The following is an 18158-nucleotide window of genomic DNA, read 5'->3' on the forward strand; positions in this document are numbered from 1 at the left end:
TCATCATTTGGCTTTAGTTACTTCACCACCTACAAAAGGATGTGTTTGTTATTTTGTCAACCAGAAATGTGACACAATCATGATAATCAATTGACCTAAGCATCATTAAAAATAGATTTTAATTTGAATGTCTTCCTGTGGCTACAAATGATTCTTAAAAATGTAATCATGAAGGGATTAGAAAAAATGACACAAATTATTTTATTAAACCAGGATATGGAAGAATTTGAAGGTTTAGTTTGATTTTAATTAAACTCAATTATTTCCTTTAACCCATTTTTTTAAGAAGTAGAATATACTGATTTCTCAAATAGTCATTTTTTTTTGTAGGCTGCACCACATATATACACAAATTCCTTTGTTCAAGTTGTGCTCAATTCACTTATCAAAAAGTCCAAGTCTTCTATGTTCCAAACAAGAACTTTGAGAGAATTGTTGTGGGGTTACAAGGATCCATTCTTGAGTTTGGTTCCATATCCTATTCCTACTACAGTTGGTGTGTTTTATCCTGTAAGTACCAAATATAAATTACTACATTTTTATTTTAATTATGTAAATAAAATGTCACTGGGAAAAATGTATAGTTTTGCATATTAGTCTTATTAGTTAATCTAAGAATATATAGTTCATTATTTTTAAAGTCTGAAACTTACATGCCATAAATTTCTCTAGTGAAAAAATTACTTAATGAGTTTGAATAAGCTCATCTTAATTTGAAAATAATCAAATTTTGATTCTCATAGACAATTGAAAATTCATTTTTAAATCTGTAAACCTTGCACATTGTATTTAATTTTAATTTTTTGTTCTAAAGAATCAAGGTTAATGTATTTTTGTATTAAAAATCAAACATATTGATCATCTCCTTCCCTATTTTCTAGATCATTAAGATTTTAAAGTATGAATTAAAAATCCACTGTGGATTTCTACTTGAGATATTCAGTAGGCTTCACTTGCTGAGGGTTGTGATTTGATTTCACAGAACAACTCTTTGGTGATTAAGAAGGTTCAGACCTCCTGCTTTGCATAGTTACAGCTCTATGTTCTGACTGTAGACAGGATAAGATGACCAAACAAAATCTCTGTATACTGGACCCTGTATAGGAATATTACTTATTTTTTCCATCTCTTTATTGTTAGTGTTTCAGATTGTATAAGTTTATATTCATTAAATATTAAGTGGGAAGCCTTAAGGAATTAGAGTCAATCATTATTTGAACCAAATTATCACAACTCTTTAGCTAACACAATTTTTAATTTTGTTTCTATATTTTTTCATTTTAGAAAACTCTATTAACAATTTGAAAATTTAGAATACCTTTAGAAATCTATTATCATTCTCATAAGTTTAGACCAGTGTGTCCTCACCTGAATCCAACAGGAACAGTGAAGACCATTGCCTCTGGTTAATGCATAGCAGTGCTTGAGATGTGCCCACCAGCCTCTGTTAGTGATTTTCTTACTTTTTGTCTCTTCACCTAGCAACTATTTCCCAGCATCTTTTACATTCTACCATTAAAATATTGAATGATATAAAATGATTGTGAATGGCCCCTATTTGAATAATGTGAAAATAAGTTAGTTGCATGTTATGACACAATAAATAAGGTTTGATAGATGAGTAAATTTTGTTTATATTTTTCAGTACAATGATACTGCAGATGGAGTTTATAAAGTTTTCAATGGAAAGGATGACATAAACAAAGTTGCAATAATTGATTCCTATAAAGGAAAAAGGTAACTCTGTGTTTTGTGTATGTGTGTGTGTGAGAGAGAGAGAGAGAAAGAGAGATAGAGAGAGAGACAGTGAGAGAGAAAGAGAGAGAGAAATAGAGACAGAAAAAAACAGACAGAGAGAGAGACTAGGCTAGCTGTGTTTCAGGAGTGGACAACACTTATTTGTCTCTCACTCAAAATTGCTAAAGAAGATTCATGGTAATTTATTTCTATTTTTTGTCACTTCTCTATATAAAAATATATTAGATGGATTATGTAATAAAAATAAATAAGTTCTATCCCATTCTAATACCAATACCTGATAATGCTAAAAATGGGGAAAATGTAAAACCTATAGAAAGTAAAATGAGGGAAAGGTAAATATTAAATATTTACATAGTTTGAACTGTATGAATCCAAACAACGCTATTCTGTTTTCCTCCTTTTTTTCTCTCAGGGTGAGATTATGTTGGGAACCCCTTCAATACTTTCATTCTATCAGTATGCACACTGAACAAACTACCACAGAATGCATTTCTGCCAAGGAAATATATTTCCAAGTAGAGAACTACATTCCTCTCATTTTCTTCCAGAACTGTCTATTCCAGTGGTTTCTAATGAACTTGGTACTTAGTGGCTTGTGTTTTATTTTCTGTCCTGTTAAGATTGCCAGTACTTCCTTTATTGAAGTAAGATCAGAGGATCAAACAATCATGGATTGAATGATGTGAAATGTTTATTAAATCCAAACTGTCACCACCTCTATTCTTCATTATGTTGATAAAAGTAGTGTTTCAAAGTAGAAAGCATATATGAATATGGTGTTCTTGATACAGGAGCATTTGTTTCATCTTATTTCTTTTATTCTTAAGGAATTTGTCCTATTGGGAAAGTTATTGTGACATGATTAATGGCACAGGTAAGAATATTTTGTTGTAATGACCACAATGAGAAAATCTCACCTTTTCCACAAGTCTAGCTACTTCCCAGCAAAATGGATTCTGAAGGTTGAAGTGCTGTGCTTACCAGTCAACATAATTGGGAATGTTTATATTCAGGTAGGGTCAGGAAGGGGCTATCACGTTTAGGTGGGCAGGGCTTTTTAGATTTACCACAGAAAATCAGCCTTGTTTCATTGATAGAAAAGTTCTGCTTTGAAAAATATCTCACTTAGTGAGCTAGCATCCAAAAAGCGGTTAAAACCAAATGTAGAAGTGTAATTACCAGTCAATGTTTTCTCAGTATTAGGTTGATAACTTAGATGTGAAAAGATATAATTTCGAATAGGCAAACATATCCCAAAGTGAGACACAGAACAGAGATTTGAGGCAGCAAGATTCTAGAACAGAAGCAACCTATTTTGGGCAAGTGGGTCAGAATGGGTGAAAAGCAAAATTAAATAAGATTGGATGTCTACTACCAGTGAAGAATATATGCTTAAATATGTTCTCTAAATTAGATTTGACAAGCAAAGCAACAGCTGAAGTCTTTGATTTAGGATATGGTTAGTTTGGGATTATTACTGTCCTCAAAGAAAAGCACAGGTCACACTGTCCATTCATGCAAGAACTATGATTGTACAGCACAATGGATCATTGATCATGAAGTAATTTAATTCAAAGATAAGCTTTTAATTAGTGAGAAGCATATGTATAATGTTTACAAAGTAGGTGAGGAAATATTCAATAGGGAAAGTACATAATGAAGATAATGAAAGTTAAATAGAGAAGGAAGCACATGGGGGCTGTTTACATTCTCAAAGGCATGATTGAGATTTGCAGGTTTATTTAATTTTCTTCTGTCTCATAGGGTGGGTAAGCTGGAGCAAAGGTATTAATGTCTTCTAAGGGCAAGTTTCCAAATAAATTTTCAAGTGTGTCAATACTTTCATTGTTACATAACCCTAATAATCCTTAGACAAAGAGAAATGCTCTATGCTCTTCCTAAGCAGTAAGGAATGCCTTGTGTATAAGAGAAAAATCATTAAGAATTCTGTTTGGAACTAAAATTGGTTTAACTAAAGAAGGCATAGCTTTGGGAATTTATTAGTGACAATGACAGGACCATCAGCCATGAAGCAGAGAATATTGAGGTAGACTAATGAAATAAAACTGAGTAGAAATAGAGATGCATAGATATGAAAAGATTCCTGTGATTTGGGATCAGGAGGGAGAAAATGGTCACTGAACCAAAGATGCCAGCATGTGACTATCATAATAAAAAGGTACATTTTCCTGAAGTTTGAAACACATCCACTGAAAGGACTGATACACATTTAGAGTGCTTCTGTTCAAAAAAGCAACTCTGGAAATGGGGTTATCCTTTGGGTAGTAGACAGTTTGACAACCAAGTATCAGAACCTGAGTTAGGTCCTCAGCTACCATGGGAAAACAAACAAACAAACAAACAAACAAACAAACAAACTAAAACACTGGAAATGGTGGAGTGTACTTGCAATTCTATAACTGGGTAGGCTGAGGTGGGTGGATTCCTAGAGCTCACTGGCTGGCCTACCCAGCCGATTCAGTAAGCTTCAAAGCCCAGTAAGAGATACCTTGGTTCAAAAATGAAGATGAATAACCTCTGCCAAAATATCACAAAAATGGTCCCTAAGTTGTGTCTAAGCCACTTGCTAATATTCTTTTCCTCTAAACAATCTTGAGCAAGGTTTCACAGTTCAAATAGTCCTCAGCACTCTCTTCCATTCTCCTAATAGTATGGCCAATTAAGGCCCACTTAACGCATTCCACTGCTTTTCTAGGCCAAAGTTCCAAAGTCTACTTTCTGCCAACAGGCAGCATTGTCAGGTGTTTCAAAGAAATACCAACTTCCTGATGCCAAGTTCTGTCTTAGTCACAGTTCCATTGCTGTGAAGAGACACCATGGCCATGGCAACTCTTATAAGAAAACCATTTAGTTAGGGCTGGCTTATTGCTTCAAAGGTTTACTCCAATGCCATCATGAAAGGGGGCATGACTGCATGCAAGCAGACATGGTGCTGGAGAAATTAGAATTCTACATCCTAAATTACAGGGAGAAGGATGAATGAGACACTGGGTCTGGTTTGGGTTCGTGAAACCTGAAAGCCGACCCTCAGTGACTTATTTCCTCCGATGAGGCCACACCCACTCCAGCAAGGCCCTGTCTGCTAATTCTTCCCAAGTAGAGACACTCCCTGATGACTAGGCATTCAAATTTCTGCCTATGAGAGCCTTTTGTTTTGTTGTTTGTTTGTTTGTTTGTTTGTTTGAAATAGGGTTTCTCTGTGTAGCCTTACCTGTCCTGGAACTCACTCTTTAGACCAGGCTAGCCTCGAACTCACAAAGATCTGCTTGTGAGTGCTGAAAGTAAAGGCATGTTCCACTACTACCCAGCTATGGGACCTCTCTTATTCAATATGCCACACTCCCTTACAGATATGCTCATGGGCCAATAAGATCTAGGCAACTCTTCAATAGAGGTTTACGACTCAAGTCAGTCTAGGCTTCATCAAAATGATTAAGATAGCTAGGACATCTGTTATAATTGAAATACGCTGGAAGTATATTTATGCTTTGACAATAAAGAATATTTGATTATATGTTGAAAGCTAACTTGTGCATATTTGAATATATGAAATATACTACTTTTTATTTTCTGAAAATACCTCTCTTACTGGTATATTTAAAATCATATACACAACTCATGTTTTATTTGCTGACTACACTAGAAAGAGAGATTACTAGGATTTTCTTGGGTTCACATCACCTAAAAACATTTGTCACTGGCTTGATCGTTAACAGATGCAGCCTCTTTCCCACCTTTTGTTGAGAAGTCTCGGGTACTGCGGTTTTTTTCCTCCGACATTTGCAGGTAAGTTTCTGGAATGTAAACATAGACTTTTACCATTCCAGTCTTAATACAAAAAATAGAAAGCCTAATTATTTACATTATTTGAAAAATAGACAAATATTTCTCTTGCTTTCTTAAGAATGCATGTGGCAATATGGAATTAACATTCTTTATTATTTCAAGGTAGCCTATGCAACTGAACATTTTTTTTTTAGTGGAAGCCATTTTGTAATCATTTCTTAGTACTATTAATCATGTCTGCTGATAAACTTCCAACATCCATCAATCAAGGGAATGCCTGGTCTTTCTGAAGATATCTAGACAGGATGACATATCTGTTATAGAGCTGTATTAATAATTCACACAGTAACTTTTTAAAGTTGGTGGCTTCTAGAATATACCCATGAGTATTGAACTCCTCACAACTACTCCTGATCCTCAATCCTATCCCTGAAGATGAGACTAAGCAATCTTTAGACACCTCAGAATCATTGTCCTATGTATAAAACTTGGGAGAACAGTACTGTGTCACACTGGATTAACAGTACATAGAAACAATGAATATTAAATGAGCTGTGACAAAGTGAACTGGGCATGGAGGGCATGGAGGGTAGAGATTTGGTCCATGCACACACCCCACCAGGAGACAGGCTCTTTCTTTAAGTTCTTTTTAAAAGATGGAAATTTCGTTTAAATTGAGCACATGTAAACAATTTGAATAAGTCATATAAATATTTGTTGCATAGAAGAATTTAACTATGAGAAACATCTTTGACTTTTATTCCCCATGACAGTTCACATGTAAACTTGACCCCAGAAGAATTTTAAGAACTAAAGAATTCATATTTCATACTTGTGGTTTTAATCATGGTGTGTTGTAAATAGTGAAAACAACACCAGTAATTTTTCCTAAGAATTTAAAATTCTATCAGGAATCTATGACTGTTTTCTAAGTTAAATCAGGAACACAAACTAGATTTAAATAAATGAATCAGATCTCCAGAACAGGATTCAGGCTCCTAATATGAAGCTCTTTCTTCAAATATCCATGTAGATCCATCTACGCTGTGTTTGGATCTGATATTGAACTTAAAGGAATCCCAGTGTACAGATTTATTCTTCCAGCCAAGGCCTTTGCATCACCAGTCCAGAACCCAGACAATCACTGTTTCTGCACTGAAAAGGTCATCTCTAATAACTGTACATCATATGGTGTGCTAGACATCAGCAAATGCAAACAAGGTATGTAGATGTGCTTATTACCAAAATTCATGTATATGCTTTATTTAATAATACTTGGGAATTTTATTAATTAAGTTGTACCATACTTTTTGATAGGGCTAGAAAACATTGCATTATGAAAAATAAAGCATATTCACAAAGATAGATATCAAAAATTTTCTCTTGTATGCAGAATGTATAGTTAAATCTCCTTCTCTCCTGTGTGTGTGTGTGTGTGTGTGTGTGTGCGCGTGCGTGCGTGCGTGCGTGCGTGTATGTGTGTAAGCTTTGAAATTATAATGGGGACCATAATAGACAAGAATGAATTCCTAAAGTGGGGAAGATACAGCAATGAAATTCATGTGACAAGGAAGTTTAGATGAGGGCTGCTAGTTAGTTATGGAAAGGAATCCTCAAGAAAGAGTAGATGGAGGGGTTAAGTATCATAACATATAATGCAATATTTACCCATAATTCTTTTTATTAAATATTTAAAAATTAAAGAAATAATGGTAACCTCTGGTGACAGTGAATCTTTGGTGTTTTATTTATTTATTTATTTTTTAGGCTTCCGTTGTGTTTCAGTATTGCAAAATTAAGCTATTGGGAAAATCACATTGGTATTATGCCATGTTGTTTGGTGGTCAGGGAAAATTCCCAGGATACAATGAGTTTCCTAACCATCTACCATGGTTGTGGCTTTTTGCCCTTAGAAAATAGAGAATAAAATTAAATAAGCTTTCATTATGTCCCTAAAGTAAGAAGTGAAAAGTAAAGAACTCAAAGTCTTCCTTGTCTTGTTTACATTCTTTATAGTACAGTAAGAATAAAGAAAATACAAATTACTGAGATGTTCAGTGCTGTCATAGCACCTCCTGAAGTTTGAGAACATGTATGACGCCCAGATATGTGCTGTTCTCACTTGGTTTAGTGGTGAACATTTGAATTCTGGAAATCAGTGTCTGAAGAAACAGATGTCAGCTGGCTGCATAATAATAAGCAGGTGTAATTCTCTTCCCTCAGCAGTTCAAAAACATTTATATTTTAATCTATGAAAGCTTTATCTTCTAACAAATATTTTAAATGATTCTATGCAATGAAAAATAATCTATTTCCAATTGTCTCTTAAAATGTGTCTTCAGGAAGGCCTGTGTACATTTCCCTTCCACATTTTCTACATGCAAGTCCTGACATCTCAGAACCTATTGAAGGCTTAAATCCAAATGAAGAAGAACATAGGACATACTTGGATGTGGAGCCTGTAAGTTGTTGTCTTATTGATCTGATTTGGTTAATATTCTTCTAAAATTTAAGAAAATAATTTTATCATATTCTTGGATCATATCCTTAAGATCGCTAAAACTGCCAATGCGGCTAGAAACTTATTTCTTCCTATTCTATGCATACATGGCATATAATTCAATTTTGGTTTTAACACATGAAATCTTACAAGGCTTTTACTGGCCTAAGGATCCAGGAATTCTTTTTTTTTAATTTTATTTAAATTAGTAACAAGCTTGCTTCGCATGTCAGTCTCAGCTCTCTCTCCCTTCCCTCCTCCTCCACCTCCAATGGACACCCCCCAAACTTCTCACTCCATCTCCCCCTCTACATCCCAGGGATGTTGAGGCCCTCCATGGGAGATCCCCAAAGTCTATCATATCATCCCAGGCAGGGTCTAGGCCCTCCCCAATGTTTCCAGGCTGAAAGAGCATCCCTCCATGTGTAATGGGCTCCCAAAGTCCATTCATGTGCCATGGATAAATACTGATCTATTACCTAAGACCCCATGTTCAGGGGGTCTGGGTCAGTCCCATACTGGCCTCTCAGCCATCAGTCTATGGTCCATGAGCTCCCCCTTGTTCAGGTCAGCTGTTTCTGTGGGTTTCACCAACCTGGTCTTGACCCCTTTGCTCATCACTCCTCTCCTCTACTTCTAATAATAATTTCATACATCATCATCATTATCATTATCACACTTAACTGGCATTGTTTTTGTGAGGAATCTTTGCTTTCAGGAATCAAAGATATTACCATTATATGTAAGTTTCAGAGAAAATCCATAACCAGACAAATGTATAACAGTTGTATTACTGTTATAGTACAACTATTAACATTTAAATTATCTTAGTGTTCTTTTCAAAACCTTGAAGGGAGACTATGGTTGCAGCTCAGTGGTCTAACATTTGCCAGGCATGTATGCTCTGAGACTAGCTCTCAGCTTCTAAGAACTGTGAGGGACATATTTCTGCTAAAATAATGGAAGTCTGTAACAGAGCCTTTTACTGATATGTGGACTGTAACTAAATAAATATCTGAACATATAATTTAGGAACTAAATTAACTATCTGAATTTGCCTTTTTTATATTTTTTACTAATGTTTTTGATTTCTTCTAAGCCAAATTATGTGGATTTAACAACTTAAAGAAAACTTTAATGTTAGCTAGAACAAGAAAATTCTCTCTCAAGATATATATATATATGTGTGTGTGTGTGTGTGTGTGTGTGTGTGTGTGTGTGTGTGTGTGCGCACAAACACATGTTGGACATGATTGCATATACTTAAGCACAAAGTTTAATAAACTCTAATTTCCCATCCTTAAGAATTCTTCCCTTTTAAATTCTAAAGAACTATCTTTGTGTCACAGAATGGTAAAACCTGACTATTACAAAAGAATATTTTAGAAGCTTGTATATGTTTAACTTCCTCTTTTTAGATAACTGGATTCACTTTACAATTTGCAAAACGACTTCAGGTGAACATCCTGGTCAAGCCAGCCAGAAAAATTGAGTGAGTCTCTTTAACATGTTGTTTTATGCAGTGAGTAGCATTTTCTTACAATAATGTGGGTAGAATAGTAAAATTGGAATGTCTTAGGGTTTTTCATCTTTACGTCATTGCACAATTATTAAATGCTTAGGACTCTTTTTACTAGAAGAATCAGATATAGTGCTTATTGAAAAGGCTTTTAGATATTTTAACAATGTTAGTTGAATGTTGTTGGGGGCTTCTCTTATGTGCATTATTACTACTACAATCACTTCTATATCATATACTTTCCTAGATTTAAATTTGTACCTATAAACCAATAATATAATTAGAAATATACATTAGCTATATGAATTGAGAATCTGGAAAACATCTGTTTTATAATGTATTCATTGAGCAGAACTTGAGCAATACATGAGATTAATTGAATTCTGAAAATTTATTTATTCTAAATGTCTTTTATATATGTATGAATATACCAATAACTATTTTTGATGTGTATTATAGAGCATTAAAGAATCTGAAGAGAAATTATATTGTACCTATACTTTGGCTTAATGAGGTTAGTATTTTATTATTCATTAATTACAGTTTATGCAAAAGATTTGGTATTTTTAAATGACATGTACTATAATATTTGAGGATGTATTTACATTTCCTATAAACATGATCTTACACTTTGACATCTCTATTAGAAAAAAGCTAATTTACATAGGGATATTTAAGTTTTATGGTTTGATTTTAAGACAGACAAATGATTTTACACATTTTACTTGTCATAGTACTAAACAAAGAGACATGCATACATGTAACATCACAGAATTCAAGACTCATTGAATATAACAGTGGTATTAAAAAGCCAATTTTTCCTAAACATGACATATTAGAATATACTGACAACCTTTTGACCGATAAGCTATTTTACTGTAAACTGCTAAATTGATTAATCACAGATTTAAAAAATGCATTGCAAAAACCCTCAAAGCAAGCACAACTGTTGATCTCTGCAATTTCTCCCTGACACCAGGAAGCAACATTTGGTAAGTTGTGAAATACCAAAGAATTCCAAAGATCAAATGAATGTTGGTACATAGCTGAGTTCTATTCACATAAGCCAAGTGGGAAGGGAGACATCTGTACACTGGCCTGTGCAGTGCATCTACTTTTGGATGCAAAGTGAATTGTACTGACTTTCTGATGCAGCTTATCCTTACCCAAATGTTTAAAGAAAGGATGGCATAGAATTATTTTGTTTCATTAATTTACTCAAATAATATTAATTGTTAACTTGATTACAGACTGGAACTATTGGCGATGAGAAAGCAGAAATGTTCAGAAATCAAGTGACTGGAAAAGTAAAGCTTCTTGGTCTGGTAGAAATGGTCTTGCTTGGGCTTGGAGTCGTGATGTTTGTTGCTTTTATGATTTCATACTGTGCTTGCAGATCCAAGAATAGAAAATAAGTAAGTGCTCTAGCAAAGTATGTATTCTTTTACTATTTTCATCTTACTAAAAATGGCTATAAATTAGGGCAAAATATTTCTAGACATGTTTAGCCAATTATAATATCTTAATATAAATCCCAATTTTGATTTTGGTAAATTAAAAAACAAATGATTATTTAAATGGTGACCACTGTAAAATTAGCATAAATATAGCTTTTGTCTAAATTTAGACTTACAAATTTCTTTTGTGTCAATCATTGAAAATTATAATTTATTAAAATTATAATTATAAAATTTTAGTAGATTGAAATTCATAAGAGCAAGATAAAAAATGAAGATATAGGAATATATAGATTTTGATGAAACAATGTAAACAAATATCATCATAAAACTTGATTGGCTGCCTATACACATTAGCCATACCTTTTCCCATTCATGGGTTAACAGCATAGCATCCTGATGATAAAGAAATCACTAGGTGAAAATTAGAACATAAAATTACAAGAAAATCAGTTAATTAATTGAGTAACCTAGTTTAAAGCAAAAGTAGGTAATTGTAGATAATACTTAAGAGTTTTGGCAAAACTTTTGAGGGTGTTCAAGGCACTATGTATATTAATGTCCAAGTTTTTCTACATAAAAATGAAAGTGTAAGTAAATTAGCCTGGGCTAAAAGTGAACTAACTTGGAAGGAAAATTTCCCAATATATGCCCCCCACACACACAACAAATGCAGCATGAGTAGAAAATGCTTGGTTTGAAAGATTAGAAATTCCAAATAAAACGCTTTATTCTCCTTAAGTTAGAGATTAACCATAAATTGTCTTATGTAGAAATTTTTATTTTTATCTCATTAACTGATATTGAACAAATACTAACCATGCTAGACTTTTATTTTGTTTTGTTTATTTTTGAGACAGGGTTTCTCTGTGTATGTTTGGAGTCTATCCTGGCACTCTCTGTAGACCAGGCTGGCCTTGAACTCACAGAGATCCACCTGCTTCTGTCTCTCAAGTGCTGGAATTAAAGGCCTGCACCACCAATACCCAGTCATGCTAGACATTTTACAAGAATTATCACATCATTCCTAACTGAATTTTTTGTGTTTCCAGTAACTTGAACTAAACACTATGATATGTCTTCTGAGACATTATAGAATATTATAAAATATCTAATTGTCTATGTTGAAGTCTAGGTTAATCACATTAGTGTTTTCAAAACTAATGTGGAATTTTACCAATATTTATTTTGTGGGAAATTGAACATTTTTATTGGATAAAGCAGCTCAATGTTGTGCTCTGGATAATTTCTACCACTCATTCTAAAATTTGTTTGCACAACATGTGCTTAGAATGCTAACCTGACATGTCCACATTGTAATAGTTAACATAGGAGGGGGAGTAATGTCAGGGAAGCTAAGAGCATCATTGCTCTTCCCAAGGACCCAGAAGGTGGCTGCTGGCTCTGGGGGCAGGAGGTTGATGCCTGCTCCTGGCCTCCACAGTCATTGCACAGGCTGATACACAGATATACATGCAGGAAAAATACTCATCCGACTCATGAGATCAAAGCAGCTAAATCTACAGCACAGAAACATTATTTTCAATAAAAAACAGAAGAAAATAAATAATATTCCCCTCCAAAAGTTAAAATACCTTAATATTTCCTGTTAGCCCGACAGCAAGTTATGATGTATATTCATGTGTCTATGATAGGTTAAAAAAAACTATCCACTAAAATTGATCAAATCGCTCCTCAAGTACAAAAGCATACCTATGCAAGTTATAATTTTCTTTAATTACATGATTAACTTAATCATTGCTTAATTATCCTCCAATACAAATTTCCTTAGATTCTTCTATGACTAATTGGTAAAAACAATTAAAAACTTTTAATGTCTTCATCACTAAGTGTCTGTTTTATGAATGCTTTCCATTGTTATGAAGAAAGCATTTTCCCCATAAACAGACTTTCCTTGGCAATACCTTGATTGTTCCAGGCTTAGAATTTTGAGGGGCCATGCTGGAACATTCTAAAAAGCATGTGTCTGGCACACATCTGTAGACAACATCCTAAAAGGAGACAGCTGTCTAAACGGAAACATGTAAAGTGTTAAAGAGAATGTAGTTTACTGCATACATCATGCGGGAAATGGACCAAGCACATTTTGGTTGTAGTGACATATCCTCCTCTTTATGGAAGACAGTCTTGAGTGTATTGTGATGTTTGGCAGCTGATTTAATTAGCTACCCTCCCTGGTCTTATTATGCTCAACTCCTGCAAGTTAGGATTCAGCTTTCAATGTGTAATTCGTGGATAGGAACATGTGTTCCCTTAATGATGAATCTCTTAGAGGATCTCTCTCTTAGTTTGAGATATTGGGCTGTATAATTGAAAGTATCATAACTTGGATATGTAGGGAAAGACTATTTTAGCTAATTGTTATCCCACTGCTTTCTGATTGGTAATGTTTCTTCTACTTTACAGGTAGCAAACACGACTACATTTACGCACTGGCTACATGAAGATTTTTGATAAAACCAATCTAAAAATGAAGACTTAATATATGCTTTGTTTTTACAAAACACACCTATATTTAGTTGAAGAAATGGTGGTGTGTGTGTGTGTATGCTCTCTCTCTCTCTCTCTCTCTCTCTCTCCATATATATATTATATATATAATATATATATATTCACTAAGCCAAAGCATATTTCAAAATGATTAATTTGACACTGTAGCCTATATTTTTATAAAATCCAGTACTTTGTAAAGTCCGTCATTTGTAACCTTGAGTGGACTTCAATTTCTTTAGAACCAATTTTTCTTGTTTGGTTCTGATTTATTGTTGCACTCCATGATGGCAAATTTCAAAAGTGTACATTCTGAGCAATTTTTCTTTTCTTCATTTGTGGGAAAACACCATCATGTATGGGGTGTCACCTTCATTTACTGCAAATGTACCTTGGGACTATTAACATAAAGTATCTCATAAGTATGAAATATATGGAAAGATATTTAAGATTGAAAAATGAATAGCAGGCATATGAGCCATTGCTTATATATTGTTTGTCTCTTCCATGCTAGAGTCCTTGGCACAGCAAGGTCAGAAATCACAGCGATTTTCTTTTTTACTTCCTAACACTGAGCTCATAAGGTTTGTCCCTCACCATGAAATGGACATTTTTAGCTTTTCTTACTTAAAGTATGTTGCCATATTCTGTGCTGCATAGCCCTTTTAAAACCTGAACAGGCTTTCCTCTTTCTGCTCAGCTGCAACTAATGCAAACTCAAGAGTTGTTATAGTATTGAGATGTAAATGATAATAAAGGAATTATTTTAAGGAATATTAGAAATGCTAGAATGTGCTTTACAGTGCATTTGTGGAAATATCTTCTACTTTCATAGTCACCTAAGAAATGACTGGTTTCTAATATTAAAAGATATTGCTCTTTATATATGAATGTTTTGTCTAGTTCTCATTGCATCACAAAATGTCATTTTTTTCCTGTGGAAGTATTCTATCTGAAGCTATATAAATATGTAACCACTCTGCTGTGTCTTAATCCAATTGGAAAAGACATTTTTGTTTTGTTTTTATAGTAACACTGTGAGACTAGAGGCTAATTTCTTTCCAGTGGGAGACACATCAATAGGTTATTCTGCTTCCTTTAGCATAATGTCCTGTTGTAACACACACACACACACACACACACACACACACACACACACACACACATATATATATATATGCACATATGCATATATATATGCATATATATATGCACATATGCATATATGCAACAAACTCTATATAGAAGAGAAAATAGAAAGAACCAGTTTGTGTTTCATGCATAGAAAGGTAAAAGGAACTGGGAGCAACTTTCTTGTTTAGATATAAAAATAATCAAGAGTCACATGACAGCTTGGGGAAGGAGTGCTGGATCATTGTGTAAGAAGTACTTGATATTTCTCCAGAAGACCTGGATTTGGTTCCCAGAACCCACATGACTGCTGACAACTTCAAAGAACTCCTGTTATAGTGGATGCAATGCTCTTTTCTCTCCTCTGCAAACTCCTGCATGCATGTGGTGAACACATATACACTCAGGCACACACATACACATACATTTGAAAAAGAGACAAAAGAGCACATTGAGAGGATTTTATGGAAGAAAGGGGAATGGGGAAATAATGTAATTTTACTGTAAAACTCAAAAATAAAAGAAACAATTTAAATGAATAAATGGCAAAATATAAATATGTTTTTAAAATAATAACAGCATCTAGATGCAAATTTCAGTTTAATTTTTAAAATTCTATTTAAAACCTCAACTTAAGCTAGATCTCTTAGGATAATGTTTCAGATCTCTGAAGATACTCAAATCATGAAGTCTAATGTCTCTTTTATTCTAACTGGGATGAAAATAATCACTGTTAACGTATTATTCACCAGGTATTATTAAGGTACCTTCACCAGAGTATAGAAACAAGGGATGACACCATGCCACATGACTGTGGGGTTAATGGGGTGATGCTCAAATCTCTCTGGGAAGGGGAAATAGAAGAGATTTTGTGAATGGACTGTGAGCAGGTGGGGATAGGAACATGAGCAAACAGGTTGGGGGAATGGCAGAGGGGGAGAATACTGAAAAAAACTACTGGAAGGGGGTAGGGTTTTCTAGGTAAAAATCTGGCACAAGGGTATCCCATGAATCTACAAGGATGACCCCAGCTAAGACTCCTAGCAACAGCAGATGCATAGCCTCTACTGGCCATCTCTTGTGATCAGATTGGTGCCTAGCCCAGTTGTCATTAGAGAGGCTTCATCGTGCAACTGATGGAAACAGATGCAGACCCATAGTCAAACATTAGGGAAACCCACAAAAGAGAGAGTAAGGCTTGTAGGAACCAGAGGGATCAAGGACAATACAAGAAAACTCACAGAACCAATTTACCTAGGCTCAAAGAGACTGAAGTGAAAACTAGGGAATCTGCATGGGACTGACCTAGACACTCTGCATATATGTTAGAATTGTGTAGCTTGATCCTCTTGTTAGGAGTCCTAACAGTGGGAACAGGGTCTATCTCCAACTCTTTTACTTGCTTTGGGGTCCTTACTCCTTTTACTGGGTCACCTCACCCAACCTTAATACTTGGGGAGGTGTTTAGTCCTACCTCAACTAGATATTCTATGTTTCGTTGACACTCAAGGGAAACCTGTCTTTTCCTAAACAGAAACAGAAGAGGAGGAGTGAACTAGGGGTAGGTGGGAACAGGTGACATGGAAGGGCGAAGGACTAGAAGGAGAGGAGGGAGAGGAAACTACAGACAGGATGTAAAATAAATAAGGATTTATTAAAAAAGAAGAAGATTCACTGTAAAGAAAAGGAAGAACAGTTCATAGGACCAGCATTGCTTTATCTTCAAACTCAGTGAAAACAGCCTGGGCAGACAGAAATTTGATCTGGGGGAGAGGGAAACATAAGCTTTTGACTTTTCTGTGCCTGTTAACATCAGATGTACCACAGTAAATCCTAACATTGGGACAACTCTGCCGCCCTTCCCCGCCATGTCCTTGAGCTGATACAGTCTCCAAGAATAATCACTGACTAGTCAGACACCCAAATGCATCAAGGTGAACTCATCTACAGCCTATATCAATATTATCAAACTACAATAGCTTTAGACTTCAGGAGAGAATGGGAAATTGGGCTATTTCCATCGCTGTGAACTTTAGGTATGTTTCAGTGTACACTTGTCAGTGGTCACACAGATCTCTCTTCAGTTTTATGGGGCTGGGCATCTAAAAACATTGAAATGGGCAAAGCTGCCCAGATATAGATAGTCAGCCCTGCACTGATTCTTGAATGGAAAAAGTGCTTCCTTGGGTATGTAGACATTGATGTATGGCCATAACTTTAAAACCGATAGGAATCATGATATTACTAAGTGGAAAGATGAGGGACAATGGCTTGGTAAAAATTCAAAATAACTGACCTATAACTGTTGTAGTAATTAAAAAATGTAAGGAAACAATTGAAATCAATAAGAAAAAAACTATGTGAATTGACAAAATTTGATGGAGATTGAAATATCAATAACATCCCAAAGTTCTTGGAACTGAAAAATAGAAAGAAAATATTAATTTTTTCAGTAAAATGCATCAAGATGAGACGTAATAATACATGACAACTTATTTGAAAATACAAAACTCCTTCTATGTCAAGGGTTCTACTTCTGTGAATCAAAAATTTGAAAGGAAATATAGTATATATATTGAACATACAGATTTCTATTGCTATATCCTAAACAATGCAATAACTATGTCTTATATAATAAGCAATCTAAATGTACTTTAGTGAGCAAAATTACTTCTGGTTTTATTTGTTGTTATTAGTCATATATTATTCGAGGAGCTATGCTAATGACCTTAGAGTGGGTTATCGCCATCTGTATCAAATACAGTTATGCTTTTCAGTTTTGGGGGAGTGTGTAGCTCCAAGGTAACAATTTTTGCAGTGCAAACCTTTACTCTTAGTAAAACGATCTTACCTGTTATGGTTTCTTTACTTTTTATTGATTCTCTGTAGATTTCACATCATACATCCAGATCCCACTCATCTCCCCATACCCTCACCTCCACCCTCTGCCCTTTCAACCTCCTCCCCAAAACAAAACAAAATTTAAAAGTATAGCTCAAAACCATAAAAAAAACCCAAATCTCAGAGTGTAAGCCTTTGTGGCCCTTAGTCCATACATCTTTACTTGTGAATGTTCATTGTATTGAGTCATTGGTCTGGCTCAAGGCCTCTGGTTTCTGTTATACTATTGATATAGAGCCCTTGAAGGGACTCCTCTTGAAGGGATATCCTGTTGTTCCCCTGTGTCATGGAGATTGGATAGCTTTGAATCTGCAGATCTGACCCTTCCGGTTTCTGTTTTATAAGTACAGTTGACTTCCATACAGTTTGAGATTGCTATTTTCACTTTATTGTGTACTCAGGAGCTGTTTCTATTAAATTTCTTTCTCAGCAAGGACAAGCATAAATATTTTGAACTGCTGTTGAATTGTGTGAATTCTGGGATCCTAGCAGCCTCCAATTAGTCTGGGAACTTGGTAAAAATGCAGATGCTCAGGACTTATACCAATCTGAACTAGTAGTGTAATGTAGT

General features: G+C 34.7%; 1 protein-coding gene across 4 annotated transcripts in view; it reads left to right on the plus strand.

Moving 5' to 3' along the window:
- Cd36 (CD36 molecule) overlaps positions 1 to 14446 on the plus strand; it is a 77097-nt gene extending 62651 nt beyond the window's left edge. For all 4 annotated transcript variants that reach the window (XM_027393466.2, XM_027393462.2, XM_027393465.2 and 1 more), the window contains exons 6-15: positions 331 to 510; positions 1646 to 1737; positions 2589 to 2635; positions 5499 to 5568; positions 6602 to 6789; positions 7911 to 8029; positions 9487 to 9560; positions 10047 to 10101; positions 10838 to 11002; positions 13472 to 14446. In XM_027393466.2, the coding sequence (XP_027249267.1) occupies positions 331 to 510; positions 1646 to 1737; positions 2589 to 2635; positions 5499 to 5568; positions 6602 to 6789; positions 7911 to 8029; positions 9487 to 9560; positions 10047 to 10101; positions 10838 to 11002 (990 nt within the window). In that variant the 3' untranslated portion in view covers positions 13472 to 14446. The remainder of the gene's footprint in view (positions 1 to 330; positions 511 to 1645; positions 1738 to 2588; positions 2636 to 5498; positions 5569 to 6601; positions 6790 to 7910; positions 8030 to 9486; positions 9561 to 10046; positions 10102 to 10837; positions 11003 to 13471) is intronic.
- The last annotated feature ends 3712 nt before the right edge of the window (positions 14447 to 18158 follow it).

The sequence above is a fragment of the Cricetulus griseus genome (assembly GCF_003668045.3).
Source record: "Cricetulus griseus strain 17A/GY chromosome 1 unlocalized genomic scaffold, alternate assembly CriGri-PICRH-1.0 chr1_0, whole genome shotgun sequence".
Classification (NCBI taxonomy): Eukaryota; Metazoa; Chordata; class Mammalia; order Rodentia; family Cricetidae; genus Cricetulus; species Cricetulus griseus.